Here is a 20,964-nt window from a genome sequence, read left to right on the forward strand (position 1 = left end):
AGTCCATCAGTGACAAAATTGTACAAAATTTGTGAGATTATTGGCAGCTTGCAAAGTAGAAATGTGATTTCTCATTTTTCTCAATTTTTTTTTTCATGATAGAAAAGAATCTGAAAAATTATAATGCTTACAATGTACTGAAAATGTAAAAACAATAATTTACTGCATTTAAGAGTAGCTGGTGGCAACTTACTTCCGACACTGGTCCCGCACCCACAGGAGCAGAGCCTTTTTAGCGGAGAGGCGAAAGCGTGCGTGGAGGGGGGAGACTCTGCGTGGAACAGGGCTTCCTCGTACAGGAGTACCAGGGGCTGAGTCCTGGCTGGACAACGACTCCAGAGAAGAGGAGCGTGAGCCGAAGGACAGAGTGCTGGCCAACTCCTCTATCTGTAACATTCACACAACAAAAGTCATGCAGAAATATGTAAATTGATAATAAGGCGTTATACAGGTTATTGTAATTGTGAGGTGCCCACCATGTTGGATGGATGGGATATTTTATTTTCTAAAGTGTCACAGTGTCACGTGTGTACCAGGAATACGTCATGTCATAATATAATATGTCACATACCGTACAGGCAAAAAGTTTGCACACACCTTCTCTTTTTCAAAGCGTTTTCTTTATTTTTATGATTATTTTATATTGTAGATTCTCACTGAAGGCATCAAAACTATGAATGAACACGTGGAGTTTGACCTGGCCTCCACAGTCACCGGACCTGAACCCAATCCAGATGGTTTGGTGTGAGCTGGACCACAGAGTGAAGCCAAAGGAGCAACAAGTGCTAAACACCTCTGGGAACTCCTTCCTTCAAGACTGTTGGAAAACCATTTCAGGTGACCACCTCTTGATGAAGCTCATTGAGAGAATGATGCCAAGATTGTGCAAAGCAGGAATTAGAGCAAAGGGTGGCTATTTTGAAGAAACTAGAATATAAAACATGTTTTTTTTTTAGATATTTCACTTTTTTTCTTAAGTACATAAAACTCAACGTGTTCATTCATAGTTTTGATGCCTTCAGTGAGAATCTACAGTGTAAATAGTCATGAAAATGAAAACGCATTGAAAAAGAGAAGGTGTGTCCAAACTTTTGGCCTGTACTGTATGTCTAAGATCAGAGCAGCATTGTTTAGCTTCCACGAGACAAGGCAAATGTCACGGGACAAGTTTCCCGTCCCAAGACTTTTGGTGCAAAACAAATTTTGGATAACTTGATGATTTTATATAAAATGACTTGATAGAGAACCATATCACAAAAACAATGCTAATGTAATAGAGGTGATACTTTGTTCTAATAACTATGCCTTTGCCGTAGGACGTACAAAAGCATTTGTTTGTTAAAACTTCAACCCCTGAATACAATAATGACAGTTTCATCCCCCTGTGTCCTGACCCAAATTATTCAGAGTGCACTGAGAGGAGTGAATCACAAAAATCCTTTTGATAAAGTGTTAGTCTCTATTTCAGCAGAGGATTCTAACCTACATTACTGAATAGAATGGCAGCTCCTCTGCTCAGCGTGATGGTGTTTGAAATCTGATGCTGCATTTTGCATATTAGAGTGAAACTAGAATATACCCTAAAGCTAATGCAAGAAAAAGAGGTCACATGACTGACCTTCAGGTAACACTCAGTGACAGTATATTTAAGCACTAGGGGAATACTCACATGACAGTCCAGAATAATGGTCCATATAAGTCCCAAGATGATGCGAGGCTTCCCTTCCATAATGTCGGGTATGTTGATGTTTACCAGCTTGATCTGAGAAGATATTTTCATTAATCATTATTAGCCATTTTACATAATTTAAAAAACTCACAAAAAAAAAAAAAAAAAAATCGTATTTCATGTATTGAATAGAACACACTCACATGCCACAGGTTATTGGACAGGACCAGTTTTGCATGTAATGACTTTTGCCCTGCAGGATATGCAACTTTTTATGCAAAGTTTTCTATTGCATTAAATTAGATATTTTTTTGCTGCTTAAATTGTTTGTCTTTTTGCTTGAACAATTCTAGCCAGACACCACCGGTCACAATCCTTACAACCCACTGAACTGTCCACTGTGGATGGCAATGGCATTTTATGGTGTATTTTATGGTACACAAATGACACTGGGGATCAAGGAATGTTAAATAATGTCAAACCTCAGAAACAGAAAAAAAAATAAACAGAATCAGACCTTGTTTGTACTCCATGCTCATGGCAAGGCGATGTTAAGGGTGAATTATCGATGTCCAGTGTTCAATCTTACCCACTAAATAACACCTTACAACTTATACAGTTTAGGTATTCCCAAACCTCTCCCTGAGGTAACACTGAGGTAACATTAACAATTTACATACTGCTATCCCATGGCATATACCTTTGGCATGATAGTGTATAATAAACAATGACACTGTATGATTTAACAGAGGTAGCACAACGCCCTTACTGATTTATTCTTCAAGAAGTTCAAGGCAGTTTCAACATTGCCTCTCTGCTGGAAGACTCCATGGCCCTTCTCTCGTTTCTGTGGGAAGACCAGCAAAGTTAACTGAATGCTATCAGACACTTTTAAATGTATTTGTATCATTTAGTTTAACACATCATGCTCAAGTCAGTATTGACACTAACCAGCCGTTGGCCACTCATGACCTCCAGCAGGTCCAGCAATCGGGTTCCATCACTAAGATCTGCAAAGAGATCCTGGACCAAGGAGGGAGAGTTCCTCTGGAAGACAGAATTAGTACACAGAATTGATTAGTTCTCATTTAACATCTTATCAGTAGAGAGTCAGGTACAGCAAGTGGGACACTATTAAAAAAAGAGAATGGCCCAGTCACATTTCTTTTTCTAACCCTTAACCTTTTTTTTCAACAGAGATACACAAGGGAAAATGGGTGAAATCCTCCCTATAAAAACTGGGACAACTCTTCAATCACACAATACAGATAATAGGTATATTTGGCCGAGTGCTACAGTTTAGCAACATAGCTGCTAAGTAATTAGTACATTTTAGGGCATCTTACGTTTTCAGAAAAGGGGGCAGGTGATGCAGCTATTATTATACATTATTATTGGCCATTAATAAATTACTCTGTAATGGGAGCTAAAATTAGCTTTTATTAGTGCTTATTTTATTTTTCTGTTCCACCTTAAATATTGCAAAACATGGCAGAGCCTGTAACATTTAAGGTGGAATGGGAAAATTAGATAGCTAGCTACTAAGATATACTACTAGCGATTATTTGATGCTTGTTATGAAGAAAATGTCTAAATATTATGACTATGATAATTTAGGGGTTATTGTTGCAAGCCTGATTTTAACCCAATATTTTTTAAGTAGAGCATTAAAACTGAGCATTTTAAGACATTTCCGGGCTGTATAAATGAGCGGAATCTGTTCAAAATTATGTTAATTAACACTGCAACACTGAAGAAGCATAGACCTATTATTTAAAAAACCTATATATTTTTTTAAGAACAGCTGCACACAGCACTGCAAGTCAAGTGTGGTTAAGTGGAGGAGCTCATTCTAACTTGTGCAGCTTTTATTTAAAAAAACAGCTTGATTTGTTTCTTAGCTATATTATTATTACCATAATAAATATAGCATTAAAACAGTGCTGCCTACGTCACAGACCATTTTCTTGAGCCCGACCTGGCCTGAGTTTGGGTCGGGTTCAGACAGGGAATCTAAGCTCTACGCCCACCTAACAATAATCAGGACACCCTATCCCTAGACATGAACACGTAAAACACAGGGGTAAGGCTAAGTGGTAGGGCCAAGGAGAGATGTACGATGTACGACTTTTCTAATGATTTGTTTTTTATTGGTCTATATCTATGACTTTATAGACAGGCTTCAAGTCTAATAATCTTTCAGAATGTGGGAGCAGATATTGTAACTTTCTCTTACTAAGGTGTTAATTTGCTTCAATATCTGTGAACAGAGCATAATGTCCTGCTGCCTGAGAGATCATAACTCAATTACAGAAGCAGCACACTTGCAGCAGCACACATTATCACGTATACAGTGTCAGCTGAACAGAGGTCTAGTGGACTACGGAGAGACTACGGTCTCCAATTACAACCCGTCAAAGTGGGCCGCAGCCTGGGCTCTATAAATAATCCATAAAGAGTAAATAAACCCTCTCATTTACTTCATGGCAAGATGAGCTGACTACATGCTAGGCAGTGAGTCAGCGTTTCAGGGTCACTGCATTGTTAGATGTTGCCTTGCTGACAAATGAAGTAGTAATGTGTGTTAAGCGACACATTAATTATACAGTAATAAGGGCACTGGCAGTGAAGCTGGCTTTTACTACAGTTATATCAGTGAGCATTCCCACCTCCAAAAGTACTGCTCTATTCTACACGGTTCAGTTTTCCTGACCAATTACAGAAAGTTAAGACCAAAACAAACCAGAGGAAAAAGATTTAGAGGAAATTTGACTCCTCTGGGTGTGCAGTAACCTCATACAGCCATATGGATGCAAACGCTTACACTGGTGACTTCTGTATCTACTGTAACTGTAGATTAACGTATATTAACGTATATTAATGTATACAACGTACCTTAATGTGGACTTTCAGATGTGACTTTGCCTTTAGACTACATCAACACAAGTTTAAAACTTTTCACATGCTTTACCTTAGAAAGCTGAGCATTGATCCAGTTGGTAAACGTCCTCTTCTGAACCTGCTCCTGTTCCACTGCAGAAGACAACAAACACAGAACCAGGATTAGGTACCCTGAGGACAAAACTGAAAAGTTCACACAACATCTAAACTTTAAAATCATTTATGGCTACTTTGACACAGCAGTAAAAGTGAAATATGGGTTAAAAAGAAAATAAAAGAGTGTTTTCTTTTTATCCAATGAGAACAGTGGGATCTGACAACTGAGTACAACACTGCTATCTAGTGGGTGGGGCTTAAACACAACACTAAATGAACCACTGCCTGAAACAAATCTTTACATAAAATTAACAAATTAATAATCTATTCTATGTTTTTAAAAAATGCTACACTACTGCAAAACAATGATATGTTTTAGATTTCAGGTCCAAATTAGAACTGAAAATGACATTTTGTGTATTTTTGCAATTTATTTTGCAACATAAACATATCCATGTGTTAAATAAGACAAACATATATTGTACTTCATATTGTACATGAATTTTGATAAACGTTTCTTATTTAAGAAAATTGAGTGAAGAAAAAGCTTGGAGTCAAGGAAAGCTTTAGTCTGGCATTACAGTAGAACAGATATACAAAAAATACAGATATTGCAGTGTTTAACATCTCATTTATAGAGCATCTATTTTGAAGCTCGCGACAGAAATTGCTCTACTGGAAACCTGGCTTAACTTGTCACTGTCTAAAGAGCAAACCAGTTCAACTTCAAGCTGAGATTCATAACTGAACAAAGTCATTCCATCATTTCTGTGTACACTGTTGTAGCTTTGGATTGCTTTTCTTCTGGTAACACTGCATCTCATAACCCCTCTAAAGAGAGAAAACACTTTTTGAGAGATAGAGAGATAAAGCACAAGTATTTTAGCAAGCTTAACCACCCTGTGGCTCTAACATGTTGAACAAGTAGAACAATGATTTGCATGCTCTAAAAGGTAAACTAGATCTCTGGAGCAGCAGGAAAATTAGCAGGAACGTTAAGCCCAAGGGGTGCTGCTAAACATGACACCACTACATTGACAAGGGCCCAGCCGATACATCTAATTCATACCCTATTTCTACATCAGCTATAGCTGCCCATTATCTCTCTGTTCTATTGTTTTTGTTCTGTGACTTGTATGTACTGTCCGGGTCGACCAGAGGGGGGATGGGTTCCTCTTACTGAATCTTGGTTCCTCCCAAGGTCAGAGTTCATTAGAGCTCATAAGAGGTCTGGACCCGTAGGCCTGGATGTTAAAGCTGCTTTGCAAACTTAATATCAGTGCCATGGCAAATAAAGAAATCCTTCAGCAAGTCATCATAAGCAAGTCTTTATGACAGTTAACCGTCATTTCACCCTCCCTCTTCCCTCTTGTGTGTTTGTTCAAGAGTTCTTACAAGAGAAAACAGAACATCAATAAAATCAGACCACAGTGACATCAACCAACAGGAGAACAATGAAAACCAATTCATAAGAACTGTGGTTGTGTTAAAATCACTGCATTACCACTTGTATAACAGGTTACTAACAAAGGTTAAGCCCTGGCACACAGCGAACCTCCCACATACTGCAGGATTCCTTTTTTCTTTTTTCTTACCATATAGTGCTGTGTACGGCTGCCAAAACAATTATATTTTCAACTTATATTACAACATATGGACATGACCTCAATATATTATTGCTGACTGTGATATCCATTCTGTTTACTGTATGCACTTTACATACAAATTAAAGAATGGTATTTTAGAATCAATAAATGAAACTTCACACACACACCGCTGACTGTGACATATCCCAAAGTTCACTGCTTTTAAAATATACACTTGCATTATTTTGTTACGCTAAATAGCAAAACACAAACAAGCTAGTTCATGCTTAACTGTGAAAGATTACAAAACTCATTATTTGAAAGCACGTTCTTCTCCCTTGTCGGCTGACAGGCAACAGACCCACCCTGACTTGCCACAGATCCCTCCGTCAAACAAAGTCTGCTGGCTAATCCTGCTGTGTACTGTCCAAGATTCTCAAGAGTCAAGTCAAGAGGCTTTTATTGTCGTTACATCTGAGTACAGGTACACAGTGTAATGAAATTACGTTCCTCCGGAACCATGGTGCAACATAGAACCACAAGCAATAGACAACATAAAGTGCAGGAGTGACGACAGTGCAACATAAAATATATAAAATTATAGTAACAATAAATACAATAAATACAATAAATACAAAAGACGAGACAATTTAAAGACAGGACAGTGCGGTACCGATACGGTATAATAAAGTGTATAGTGAGGATAAGGTGCAGAGATGTGTAACATACTGTAACATATAGAACATATATAATCACAGCAGTTACTGAGGTATGTAGTTTATAGTTTTTAAGTGTGCAGCAAACCAAAATGGCGTTTCTTTAACTGATCTAGTGGATGGGGCTCTAGTGGGGCTTGATGGGTAAACATTGGTGCTAGGGTGGTTCTATGCATTAAGGAAGCCATTCAGATGACTCATAGAATTATATGATTCCTGACATTAAACTCTTTTAACTGATTCACAGAAAATGAATGCATGGATGTTTTTTTAGTTTGAAGTGTTTATAGGGGCAGCCGAGACACAAGTGGAAATAAAGCACACAAAAAGTAATTTTTTTGCATCATGTGTTCCATTTAAATCATAGAGTAAATCACCTTTTCCCAACATTTTATGACTTGTCATGTCAATACATGTTAATACTTGACATGTATTAATAACTAACACAGCTGTTGAAGCTGAAGGAAAAAAATTAAATGGAACACAAACTTTACTTTACTTATTTATTCTACCAAAGAGATGTTTTTTAAATGGAGCCTTGCATTTATAATACTCCACTTTTAACTACACACACTCACGACTGCTTCACTCCTGACTGATACTTAAACTCTACCTCAGCTAAAAATAGCAATATGGTAGTTTAGGAAATGAAGGAGGGGGTGAGGGAGGGAGCAAGAGATTAAATAAAGTTAAGCGCTTTCAGGTCACTTAGTGGGTCAGGAGTCACTTAGCTCAACTTAAGACTTAAAACAACAATACAGCAACATTCTTTGAATATGCAAATAACCCTATGTAATCTCACAATTACCAACAAAACAAGTTTCAACACTACACTGCCAAGAAACCTCTAACTAGAGTGGGATGACAACACTAGTGGGGAACACACACAGCGCACACAGACAGCAGCCACACCCTCTCTCAGTGGGTTCTGTTTAATGAGTTGTTGAGCAGTGAGTCAGCGCTGTAATCCGTTTGCACTTCCCACCCTCTGAGCAGACATAACATGAGGGTCTAAGAACATGTATGTATAAATAGTGAAGCACAGAAACAGCAAGAAAAAAGTGCAGAACCTCGGACAATGACCACTAAACAAATGTACATTCCATATTATTTTACAAAAAATATTGTTGGATAGAAATAGTGTTAAGCTCCTCAATTTATTTATTCTTTTTTTTTTTTACACAACACTAAGCCTGGCTGCAAAAAAAAAAAAAATTCTAGGCTAGAATTAGTTTGGTGTGAACGTTTACTGTGGATCTCTGCCTCGCTCTGCCTCTAGTCTGGTTATGTCACGTGAGCACAGTGTACAGCCTGAGGAGCTCCCTCTGCTGCTGCACATGGGTAACGCAATTTAAGAAGCTGTTTATTCACAATGTTTTTGTTTATCGCAAAAATGCATATCGCAATAAAGATAAAAATACTATTTATTCTACAGCTCTAATCTTAAAAGTCTAATTTCATTGTTTTTTCATAACTTTTTAGTATGAATTATTGTACTGTGAGGCGGTTTGTGTAAAAAGTGCTCTGGTGCTCCTGTTTCAGGCTGTTTTAGTTCAGTGGAGGAGTGAGCAGGGAGGAACTACAGGATTTGGGCCTTACTCATAAATATTCATGACATGTAAATGTCTCGCCTCTGATCGACTAACACCACTGTGACGCTCCCTCCACAGCTCTGAGGTGGGCGGACACAAACCAAGGTGGGCATGGCCCTGAATCCTAGATTATTGGTTGAGGTCAGTGTGAGGACTCTTCCTGATTTCACTATTTTTTTCTGTCTATTGTCTTTTATTGGCTCCTGCAGGCAATGAGGGTAGGAGAACAGTTTCAAATGCAGCATATAGTATGTATACAACTAGGAGTGATATACTGTACCTACTGTATGAAATGCTTTCAGGTGAAATCACACCTTTTAGTTTTAGGATTCTATCCTATCTATCTCACACACACACACACACACACACACACACACCTTCACTCCTGACTGATACTTAAACTGTTCCTCAGCTAAAAATAGCAATATGGGAGTTTAGGAAACAGAGGAGGGGGCAAGGGGGGAGCAAGAGATCAAATAAAGTTAAGCACTTTCAGGTCACTTAGTGGGTCAGGAGTCACTTAGCTCAACTTAGACTTGCACTTTGCTAAAAAAAAAAAAAAAAAAAAAAAAAAAAAGTAATAATAAATGCACAAATCTAACTTCTCCCTACACCTGGAGGAGTCCTGAGGCCTTTGAACAAAATACAATTTTTAATTTCACTCTGACCAACCGGAGAAGAATTTGACTACTAAGCATGTGGTTAAAATATAATCAGGATACAATCCAGAGACTAGTCACACAAAGTGACCTGCTTTATGTGCACAGTCCTGACCTTGCAGTAGCATTTTCACATCATCAATGTCCAGCGGGAAGGCCCTTGCATCCCCAATGGCAGCATCAGGGTTTCCCCCGGATGCCATCACTCCTCTCTGGGGTCACCCAAAGCTTCAGAACTCACAGCATGGTGGGGTTTATCCTACGAAAACACAAGCAAATAAGATACATCAATATTATTGTAACATTTTATGATGGTATTCTTACACATTCTTGCACTACACATACCCTTTTTCTCTTTTTCCCGCCTACAATGGGAAAACCCCTTGAGCGGCTATTTGTGCATGTGTGCCTGTTTCTGTTAGTGTTTTATTACTCCTCCCTTCACCTTTTTAATAATTAATCTTCTTGGCAGAAGAAGGAAACTCCCCTAACTGCTGAGGTGGATTATACTGATAATAATGCAACCTTTGACTTGACTGGAGCTGATCTGATTTAGCCTGGGCCTTTGACATAAACAAGAATATATGACTGATTTAGACTGTTATGTCGTTCTGTTTTGTGGGGCTATGTATAAACAGGTCATTTTAACACACTGCTTTCATTAAATGAGCTTGGTCAACAATCCTCTTTACATTAGGTTTGTCTTTTATATAACATACTTTAGAAACATGCACAAATCCACAAGTTACAGATAATAGGCAAAAGAAGAGTTTCTCAACTGTACTGTACTTTTTAAAAAATATTAATACAAACATGGACCCCTGGGAGGACTTTGTGCTAACCTTGGTCTTCATATCTAACTATAATGGTTGCACGCTCAAGTGGTTTCTACTATATGGTCCCAGTTGGTAGGCATGGTGTCTCAGGTGGTTGCTAGTGTTCAGCAGGTTGCTGATTGGCTTTTGTGAGATGTAACACGGTCAGTTGGGTGTTACTAGTATATCTGTATCATTGTGACTTTAGAAGACCTTCCAAACTTGCCCAAACCTTCACAGCTGATTCATTCCTATGAGGAAAACAATTGTATAAAACTTTCATAATATAGAAAAATCCAATCCCTAAATCACAATCAGACCCAACAATCTGGAATTAGAACCCAGCTGACATCTCAAGGACTGTGAGACAAAATACTTAACCAAAATCTGGCAAAAACAAAAAATACAAAATTAAGTATATTCTGAATCTATATATATATTTCAAGAATACTTAACTGCCACAAAATAAAAAAATACATTTTCTTATTGCATACAATATGATATGGCACACCCCTAACTGAGAAAAAAATACAAGAATTTTATCAGATTTTTAACAGAAGTCAATGATCCAGAATGTCATGATACTAATTATGTGCTCCATATATCTCCATATATCCAGGATTAAAGTAAAAAAAATATATACTGATAATAAATAATAATTAGGGTTGGGCGATATGGCATGATACTTGAGGGTATAATATCGTTCACGTTATTCAAAAATGTTGGCGATATTTTTGCGTACGATACAATATGGCACACCCCTTCTATTATTATTAGGTCATAATAAACAACAGTAAAGGGGAAACCAGTGCAAGAGCCAAACCTTCAAATGTTAACTTTCATGAAACTGTAGAACTTTAGCACATTTAGCAAAGTTGCAAAGAGTCAGGAAGAAATCTTCAGACATTTTACAAGGATCATTTTAAGCAGGCTTACACAAAACCCCCACTGACTGCTTGAGAAAGGCAATTTAGGATTTTTACACTCAGTAATGTCTGCATTACTGATAAAGTGGTAAATAGTTTCCTGAAATGGGAGCAGCTTGTATACCTCAGTTGTGATTGTGTGTGAGGAGTGTGGGATTGGAGCCAGTGTTCACAGACGCCAGTGAAGCTTATGGGCTTAATACATTCTCTGTAAGTGACACTCGAGGAGCGAATGCTACAAACAGGCCCTTGTGTCAGTACCAGTGTGTACTGTTGCTTTGAATGGTGAAAATGTGTCTGTTTAATGCTATAATCCACACATCTCAACAGCAAATACAGAACAAAGCAGTTCACAAAGAACAACTCGTAGGCATACACATGCACTAATGCACTTATTAACATATACACAGGTCGGATCTGTCACAGTGCATTTCATCACTTTCATACTGTCAACAATATGTGTGACAAGGGTCTCTGAGTGGTCCAGTAGAATAGAGGCACTGCCACTATGATCTGAGGATTGCTGTTTCAATCCCAAGTCACGCTGCTTTCCATCAGCAGCCGGAGTCTGAGAGAGCACAATCGGCCTTGCTGTCTCTGGGTGGGTAGATTGTGCTTTCTTCCCACATCACTCCTAGTGTGACATTGATCACTACATGCATCTGTTAGCTGATGTTTCAGAGCTGAGGATTTGGCACTTTTCTCAGAGTGCTCTAGCTACCCAGTGATGCTGCATCAGCGGCAGTTTGAAAAAGAGACTGTGACTGACCTTACAAGTGCTGGAGGAGGCGTAGTGCTGGATGTTATACTGGTTAATACAGTATACCGGAGGGGAATTTAGAATCGCTATGCATTTTTCCCATACCGCCACACCACTAGAGGCGCTGTGGAGCACTGTTTAGCAGTGTAGCGCCATCAAAGAAGCACAGTAGGGGCAGCTCAGTTCAGTCTCACACTGTCCTGCCTGCTTAAACATGAACACAGAACTCCTGAAGCTTCCGCTGCTGTTCCTTACAATATGAGTAACTAAAGCCCTGTTTAAATATATCAATACTGTAGCTTAAATTATAATATTAATGCACACTGAACTTAATGTATTTGTTAACTAGAGAAACAAAGTAATTATGATAAACTGATAAACAGCTGCTTAAATACCTTAATGCCTCCAATGGCTTCAATAATAACATTTTGTAAATTGATATTAAACTTGCGTCTTAATTGTGCAATAGAGCTTTTTTTTTAAATATATCTTTGAAATACTTAAACACTGAGTATGTTAGGTCAATTTTTAGTGTTAATGGAACTATTTAATAAGGAAGCCATGTTAAAGTTGTTGGCATATCTCTTTTTAAAGTCCAATGTTTTCATTCTTCAGCTGTTTTTCTGATAATAAAGTCTGATTTTTTCATATATTGTATAATTTTGTGGGACAAAATAAACCCAAATTAATTTAAAACCTTAATGTTTTATTTTATATGTACTTCTAACAGTAGAGTAAGCCATAAACCTATATTTAAGCCCAGTCATGCAAAAAATATATATAAATAAATAATAATAATAATAAAAAAATACTGTAATATACCGTGAAACCGTGAGAATCTTGCAAAATACTGTGATATGCATTTTTGTTCATACCGCCCAGCACTAAGGAGGCATGTTCTAATCTTCACCTTACTATTGTTGGGGGCTTTCCTAGTGATAAGGGGAGTCCTACTAAGTTGGTTGAGTAATTGGCTGAGCAAATTTAAAGAAATAGAAAATCTGTGCCAAAAAAAAACACAATAAAGAAAAGAAAAAAAAATAACCCACTGATAGCAGCTAAAGGTCTCACAGACTCTTCTAGAATTCTGTAGCATGTTGCTGCTTATTACAGACACACACACCTGCTGTGGGCTGTGATTTTAGCACCCCAGCTTTTGCCAAACCATCTTGGAAAGGTTTAGTGGGTGAACAGGGAAAGCTGGCCCGACTACACTCTGTACCGAGTTTCCAGTGCCAAACCAATGACATCAGGAGGGAAAGACATTCAGTCCTCATAACCTGCAGACCATGTACCCGCTCACAAATCCAGACTAAAGGATGGGCTAAGAGAGACAGAGTGATCGAGAGAGTGATAGGAAGAGAGAGAGACCTGCAAGGAATCTGTGGGGTCTGAAAATAGGATGCAGTGAATTACTACGTAGACTCTGAGTGGCAGGCAACACTTGCTGTGTGTGTACGTGTCCACGTGTGTGTTACATGTCTGGATCACCTTCACATACCCCAATCCCCTTTCCGACTGTATTGTTTTGCTTTTTCAGTGCATGGCAACCTGACATTTTATATATTTATAGTTAATGTAAAGCCAAGTATTTAAAGCTTATGTTTTAAGTTAGACTTAGAAAAGTCAAAAAAGAAGAATGCATCAATTAATATAGCTTCTACTAGAATTTACAATTTACTAATACAATTGGACAGAAAAGCTAATCTATGGTTAAACACTTCCTGGGGCATAATAAGTAGTAAGACACTACATGTAACAGAAGGACCTTTCACATATGCACAGTAACCCAGATCTTTTTCAGACATTACCTGAAGAAGCTGTGTACATGTATAAATGTGAAAATGTATGTTTGTTGTACTGGACATAGTGCTGGACAATATAGCCAAAATGTATAATCATAACATATTAATTTAGCTCGATACAATATAATTAATACATTACTCATATGAACAGTACAAAAGCCTCTGCTTGTGTACAAGACGGTGCTCATGACTCACCGCTTTAATAATCGATTATTATATTAGTTGCCAACTACTTTAATAACTGATTTAAATCAATGTAATCGATTAGTTATTAGAGCCCTTCTGTGTACATCACACACTGGTGCTGCTAGGCTATGGTTGCCTATAGTGTTTAGTTGTTTCTGCTCAGCTTGAATGCAATAAACTAACAGCAGCATCCTGAAAGTAATGTAAAAACAATTTATAAAAGATAGTCACACATGCCAGAGTTTCTTTTAAGGAGATTCTAGGCTACTTAAATATCTTTGTAAAGATTAACAAGCCATTTTTTTTACATTAATAGGTTTTCTCTATTGTTAAAACATACCAGCTTTTTTAAAAATTCCAGATTTTGATAAAACAGTTATGTTATTGTGCTTGGTGCTACTATTCGATGGATAGAAGACTAACTGGACATTACCAGGACATCACCTGCCTATCTGCCAGCCTCCTAGTACAATGTGCTGGCAATATCCAAGAGCCCATGTGTGAATAGAGCAAGTAATTTTCCAGATAATTCACAGCCGGTCACACCTTGCTTCCTGCACACACAACACAGGAACCACCCCTTTGCCTAAACCCCAAAGATTATTTCCTGTAGTGAGAAGGCATCTGAAACAGAAATATATCTGGCTGTACACTACATTTCTCCTGTGTGAAAAAGCAGCTTCAGGAATATTGATACTATTTGCAACAGACACTGCACAAAATCACTATCACTGCTTCACTGAAGTATGAATGGTAATGTCTGCAATATCTGATAATCATAACCTTGTGTGTGTTGTGATCAGACCATCCATAGGTTCAGTTGTTTAGTCACCAATACCAGCGCCAAGGCACCTGTGCCAGAATCAGCATTGCTTTAAATGAGTTGGACACTAGGGGTGGGCGATATTGCCCTAAAATAATAATATGATATTTCATGGTATTTTCGCAATATCGATACTCTTGGCGATATGACCAAATACTGATTTTTTTTTTCAAGAATACACTACTGCAACAAAATTTAAATTATTCTTTAATATTGTATTTGGTATGATATGGCACACCTCTAACTGAGATATTAAAAAGTACAAGAATTTTATCAGATTTTGTAACAGAAGTCAATGATCCAGAATGTCATGATACTAATAAAAATGCACTCCAAATATCTCCATATATTCAGGATTGAAGTAAAATAATTGATACTGGACAGATATAAGATATATAATGGGGAATAAGAACAATATAAATTATTATTTTGCTAAAAACAGCAAAAAGTATTTCCCTGATGTGATAATTAGCGGTGGGTGATATGGCTCGATATTTCACATTCAACATTTTCACAAAACTTTTTTTGCATTTTGGCTTTAGCAATGCTCCCACTTGTCCACCTTGTCCTATTATGAACATTTCTTCAGCTATATTTGGGTGGATGTTGTTATTTCCATTTGATAAAGATAAACCTATACACTCTTTTGTATAAAATACTGAGCTACCCCTCACATCCAGTATATTCTTAACCTGTAATATACATTATGTATTGTCTGCTCATTATGTTGGGTGGTAATTAGGCTCATAATTATGTGATGCTTTATATGATACCTCTTTTTAATTAATCTGTTTATTTTAAAATGACATACAGCTCTGGAATAAAGAGACCACTTGAACGAGACCACTTCAGTTTCTGAATCAGTTTTTCTGATTTAGATATTTATAGGTAAATGTTTGATTAAAATGAACATTGTTGTTTTATTCTATAAACTACAAACAACATTTCTCCCAAATTCCAAATAAAAATATTGTTATTAAGAGCATTTATTTGCAGAAAATGAGAAATGGCTGAAATAACAAAAAAGTTGCATTGTTTTCAGACCTCAAATAATACAAAGAAAACAAGTTCATGTTCATAAAGTTTTAGGAGTTCAGAAATCAATATTAGGTGGAATAATCATGTTTTTTAATCACAGCTTTTATGCATCTTGGCATGTTCTTCTCCACCAGTTTTTCACACTGCTTTTGGATAACTTTATGTCACTCCTGGAGCAAAAATTCAAGCAGTTCAGTTTGGTTTGGTGGCTTGTGATCACCCATCTTTCTCTTGATTATATTCCAATGGTTTGCAATTTGGCAAAATCAATTTTTAAGTGGAGTATTTTTTTTCCTGAGCTGTATATAGAACTAAAACCAAACAGATTCAACCTGCACTCTAATCACATAATACTTTATTATTATTATTTTTTTTTTTTCCACAAAAAGCTATTTGTTTAAGTTGAGCGGATAAACCACTTTTTAGAGTGTTTTTAGAATGATCTTTTAGTTTGGTGTGTAAAATTGCAGGCAGAGTATTCTCACCTGTCAAAATAGGCCTGCCTAAAGAAAACAATTGGTCAATTTAGGTCCCTACTAATTATTGTACCATCAAAGGAGCAGTGCAAAAACAGCCTGTTTAATTATAAACATAAAAATAGTTGGACATTAACAACAAAAAAATAGAGATAACCCACATATACACACCCTGACAGGCACAACATTCATCAACAATAATAACAACACAGCCCACAGCTTTTCTTACTTTACTATGAGAACAGCTTCCAAATTATAATTATTACTGGAGAAATAATGGATTGAGACACAAATGATTCATTAATTACTACTATCCACTGTGGCTTGCATGTTGGTACAAGACTGAAATAACGGTCATTGTAAGCAATCACTTAAATTACAGTAGCTGCCCATGTAAAAGTAATCCAGCTCAAATAGGGCTGAACCTTTTAATCTGTCTCAATGAGAGTGAAACTGTATCAGATCACAGTGCCCACAGTGGAAAAAGTACACAGGGGTTATTCTTTAAAATACACTATTTCCTCCAGGCACTCTCATTCAGAGGTTGATATATGGTCCTCTACTATACTGAAACTTGCTTGTTTTTAACCCCAGCAGGCCTTTAACCACTGTAGCTTTACAAAAGTAAAACAAAGTGACACAAACCTCTAGTCTTCTAAGCATGTAGACTTTCAGTACAAACTACTGGAACACGTCTATATCAGTGACCTATACAATAACACTCAAGAAACAAGCAAGACTAGACAAAATCTGCTAGGTGCAGCAGGCCCCGAAGCATGGGTGGGGAGAAGAGTAATTATTATGATACAAAAGAAACATATTAGTCATTCATAGCTGAGATAGGCTTGTTTTTGCACATTGCAGACTTGTAGAGGCACATGCAAGCAGATGAGTGAATAATAAAGTAACATATCATGCGATAAATTTTGCATCTGCTTGATTTTCTTTAATCTACTCTAAAGAGGCTTTTACTCCTTTTTAGACCACACTGAATAATGCTTATAATGTCTGTCTGTCAACTCAAAGATCTGAGTTGGGTACACTTGGGCTCAAGACAGCTGTGGCCTAAAGGTTAGATCAGCAGGCATGGAAGTGAAATGTCAGTGCTTTGATTCACAGAGCTGGCATCCACAGTGGAGGTGCCCTTGAGTTAGTAAGGCACGTAATTCTGTGAGCACTGCCGACAGCCCTGTGTCTGTGTTCTCTCTGCCCTTGATAACCATGGAAGGCTTAACCGAAATGCAGAGGTTGAATTACTGTGCAATGGCAATAGAGGGCACTCAGTCTTGATCTAATTCTTAAAAAAAGGATTGAAGGCCAATGCCAAGTGCAAAAACTGCATCAGGTATGCAGTAAGCGAGCCCTTAATGAAGAAGTTATATGACTGGTTTAGATAAATGTTGAGCAATTAAAACTAAACTCCAAAAACAACAGTATTATGATAATCATGAAAACTATTTAGGCAAAAAAATTATATATTTAAGCAAAAAAAACGTGTCATTCTGGAAAACAAGAGTGTCCAATTCTGTGAAGCGATGTTTCAGGCAGCAGTGCTCTGTCAGACTTATGTATTTTGTTTTGTTTCAATCAGAGGGAAGAGAACATCCCATAGCGTAGGTAAATCTTTGGGCGCTGCCATCTTTAAATTAAGTCACAATGAGTCAACCGTCAAGCAAAAACAAATAGGTAGGATAGTTGAACTGATTGAAAAATTACAAACATTATTCAAAATGTTTTATTATTCATGCTCGTTGGTTAATTTATTGTGACTTAAATTTAATATGGCGGAGCCTGGAGATTTACCTACTCTATTGTGGCTGTTAATAAACTTCTTTGCATTTTTAAAGTTCTAAATGTCTCGTTTTAATGTCAGGGCTCTACAGAATCGAAGTGTGAAGCTACTTTGAGCCTGAATAACAGTGAAAAAAGTGATTTATCTGCAGGGGCAAATTATGCCCCATCTCATTCAAAAAGCCTGTTTGGGCAAAGTGCACAAAATACTGGATCTCAGAAAGCTGAGGGAGAGCAGGGGTGGGCTATTCAACAAAGTTCAGTACTTTTTGTCACATTTTAATACACTCAAAATCCATTTCAAACTAAAGCTCTTCTTTAAGTAGAAAAAAACTTCATCTGTCTCGACAGGAGTATTATTTTTTTCTCCTCCTTCCACTGTGTTTGTTTAGACTGCTCATTACTGAATGAATCAAGCGATCAATCTGCTCTTGTAAGAAGACCTCGCTGCTCCTGTTCTGCCTTTAGCTCTGCTTTCCACTTTCCACTGCTTTTTTGTGTTGACTGAATATCATTTTATTTTTGACTAAAGGTTATGACTGTAAATGAATTCACACAAACCCAGGGTTAAATAGAAGGCTGTTCAGCACCGATAATGGGGAAACACAACTGATCTTTGGAATACTCTAAAATGCAGTACTTAAAACAAGGGAAATATTTCAGCTAAACAGCTGACTCACTTTGTAAGTGATTGCTGCAGTTATGACACAAATTTCCCATAGATTTGGAAACTAAACCTTACTGTACTTTTACTTTCAGTACTTGATCAGTACATTTTAGAATAAACTATTTTCAGTCCTTAAATACATCATTAAATGTTGACTACTGTAGTACTTCTAATTTAGTGTGGAGCTTAAAGAAAACTTCAACTTCTAATCAGTTCACTTTTTCATAGAGCACTTGTATGTTTACTGAGCTGTGTGTGGCTCTGATTCCACAAGTTTCTGCAGAACTCTCCTTATTCCAGCTTTTTCAGGGTAGAGATGCACAGCATGTTAAGAACTTCTCTTGTTGTGTTAACATACAGTACATTATGGTCTGTGGTCTAAAGTCTATTGATTATTACTGTAATATATTGTTTAGCTAGTGATAAATGGATGAAATCATCTGTATTTGAAAGAATGAGTTACTAAAAAAAACACTTAATATTTAAATGCAAAAATATCTGTTGATCACACAAACTGATTTTCTAAATTACAGCACAGAGTGAGCTATACAGTGTATCTGTACCTGCAGTGTAAAATAAGCTGGAGAAGTTTCTACCCCTGCACTCCAACATTACAGAGGCATTACAGAGAAAGCACTAACGCTACTGAAACACACGGATAAAACAGCCGCCGGTTTAACTGAGACTCTCAGCAGTCTACTCACGGGCGCGTGGCGGGGTGGGTTTCTCTGTAAGACACTTATACTGAAAGCAGTGCAGAAATCCAGGGGTCCTGAGCAGAGGAAGCAAAGCACACGCAGCAGCTCAGACAGACCACCAGCACGCCGAGTACAAACACAGCCCCGCCCACACAGCGCACAGTCCGATCAAAACCACACCCACACTACATTAAGCCCCGCCCCCCCTGTACGAGGACTGGCTATAGAAGCTGAAATCGTCCCTCTTTTAGCGTCACTTTAATGAGTCATATAGTGCTGGTCAACGAATTAGAATAATTTGAAATAGTGCAATCATGAAATTCTTTGAATGCATTTTTTGTGCAGAAAGCAAATCAGGTGTTCACCGCACCTGTCCTACTCGTTAGACTAATCACAGAACTCGTTACCTGGAAAAAAAATTGCTCAGCTGAGCTTTCCAAAAGGCCCATTTAGGCCATTTAACTGTGACACTGTTGTTTTATTGAATTAGAATAATGGAGAAACCGTTTCATTGAATTAGAATAAATGCTCGAATTTTGTTTTCTGTGAAGAGTGTTCACTGTGCAGTATAAAGTCAGGGTTGAGTAGAATTTCTAAGTTGTAAAATCAATCATGAGTAAGCAGCGCGACCTCTCAACCGGAATAGTGGCTCAAATTCAAGCCCTTCGCCAACAAGGCTTGACCCAAACTAAAATTGCTGAGCAGCTCGGCATCAGCCAGTCTTCCGTCTGCAAAGCTCTCAAGAAAAACTGCAGCAAGCGCACCAACTGTTCCGGCGTCCGAAAAACTTCTGCTCGCGACAACAAGCAGCTGAGAAAGATCGCAGTCAGCGCTGACTTCTGACGTCTCCAGATCAACCACTTACCGTCGTCTGCGAGAACTCGGCTTCAAATCTTGCGTTCCAGCAGTAAAACCGATGCTGAACAAGAAACAAATGGAGAAACGGCTGAAGTGGGCCAAAGAACACGGCGAGTGGACTGCTGAAGACTGGCAGAAAGTGGTCTTCAGTGACGAATCACGCTTCTGCATCTCCTTCGGTGACCAAGGTCCTCGTGTCTGGCGTCGTGGTGGCGAAACCTACAACCACGAGTGCGTGAAAAGATCCGTCAAGTTTCCCCAGAGCGTTTTGGTCTGGGGATGCATGTCCGCTCGAGGTGTAGGGAAACTCTGCTTCCTCAAGAAGACTGTCAATGCTGCCGTATATCAAGATGTTCTGGAAACGTTCCTGATTCCGACTGTTGAGGAACAGTTCGGCGAAGAAGACTTCATATTTCAACAGGATCTTGCACCGGCTCATGCGGCAAAGTCGACCAAAGATTGGTTCACTAAAAAACAGCTTGAAGTTTTGGCATGGCCGGCCAACTCGCCTGACCTCAATGTCATTGAAAACCTTTGGGCCATCTTCAAGCGGAAAATTCGCGACAGAAAGCCTACTACGCTGGACCAACTGAAGCAGAACATCGCCACTGCCTGGGAAGCTGTGAGTGCTGAAACGTGCGACAAGCTGGTCAAATCGATGCCGCGGAGACTTCAGGCAGTCATACAAGCCAAGGGGGCAGCCACAAAATACTGAGAAAGTGATGATTGTAATTATAATAAAAATTATTCTAATTCAATGAAACGGTTTCCCCATTATTCTAATTCAATAAAACAACAGTGTCACAGTTAAATTTTTTTCCAGGTAACGAGTTCTGTGATTAGTCTAACGAGTAGGACAGGTGCGGTGAACACCTGATTTGCTTTCTGCACAAAAAATGCAT

The 20,964-nt window shown here is 38.0% G+C and overlaps 1 protein-coding gene across 8 annotated transcripts in view; it reads right to left on the reverse strand.

Annotated features, from left to right (window-relative positions):
• Positions 1–19,338, reverse strand: part of LOC103031412 (nesprin-2) — a 157,193-nt gene extending 137,855 nt beyond the window's left edge. For 7 of the 8 annotated variants that reach the window (XM_049482150.1, XM_049482120.1, XM_049482143.1 and 4 more), the window contains exons 1-7: positions 19,211–19,338; positions 9,335–9,478; positions 4,641–4,702; positions 2,621–2,716; positions 2,439–2,516; positions 1,670–1,762; positions 194–387 (exon numbers count right to left, since the gene is read on the reverse strand). In XM_049482150.1, the coding sequence (XP_049338107.1) occupies positions 194–387; positions 1,670–1,762; positions 2,439–2,516; positions 2,621–2,716; positions 4,641–4,702; positions 9,335–9,422 (611 nt within the window). In that variant the 5' untranslated portion in view covers positions 9,423–9,478; positions 19,211–19,338. Of the gene's footprint in view, positions 1–193; positions 388–1,669; positions 1,763–2,438; positions 2,517–2,620; positions 2,717–4,640; positions 4,703–9,334; positions 9,479–19,069; positions 19,157–19,210 lie in introns of those variants that run through there. The other variant, XM_049482114.1, reaches the window with a different exon arrangement.
• Positions 19,339–20,964: the final 1,626 nt, after the last annotated feature.

The sequence above is a fragment of the Astyanax mexicanus genome, chromosome 1 (genome assembly GCF_023375975.1).
Source record: "Astyanax mexicanus isolate ESR-SI-001 chromosome 1, AstMex3_surface, whole genome shotgun sequence".
Lineage (NCBI taxonomy): Eukaryota > Metazoa > Chordata > Actinopteri > Characiformes > Acestrorhamphidae > Astyanax > Astyanax mexicanus.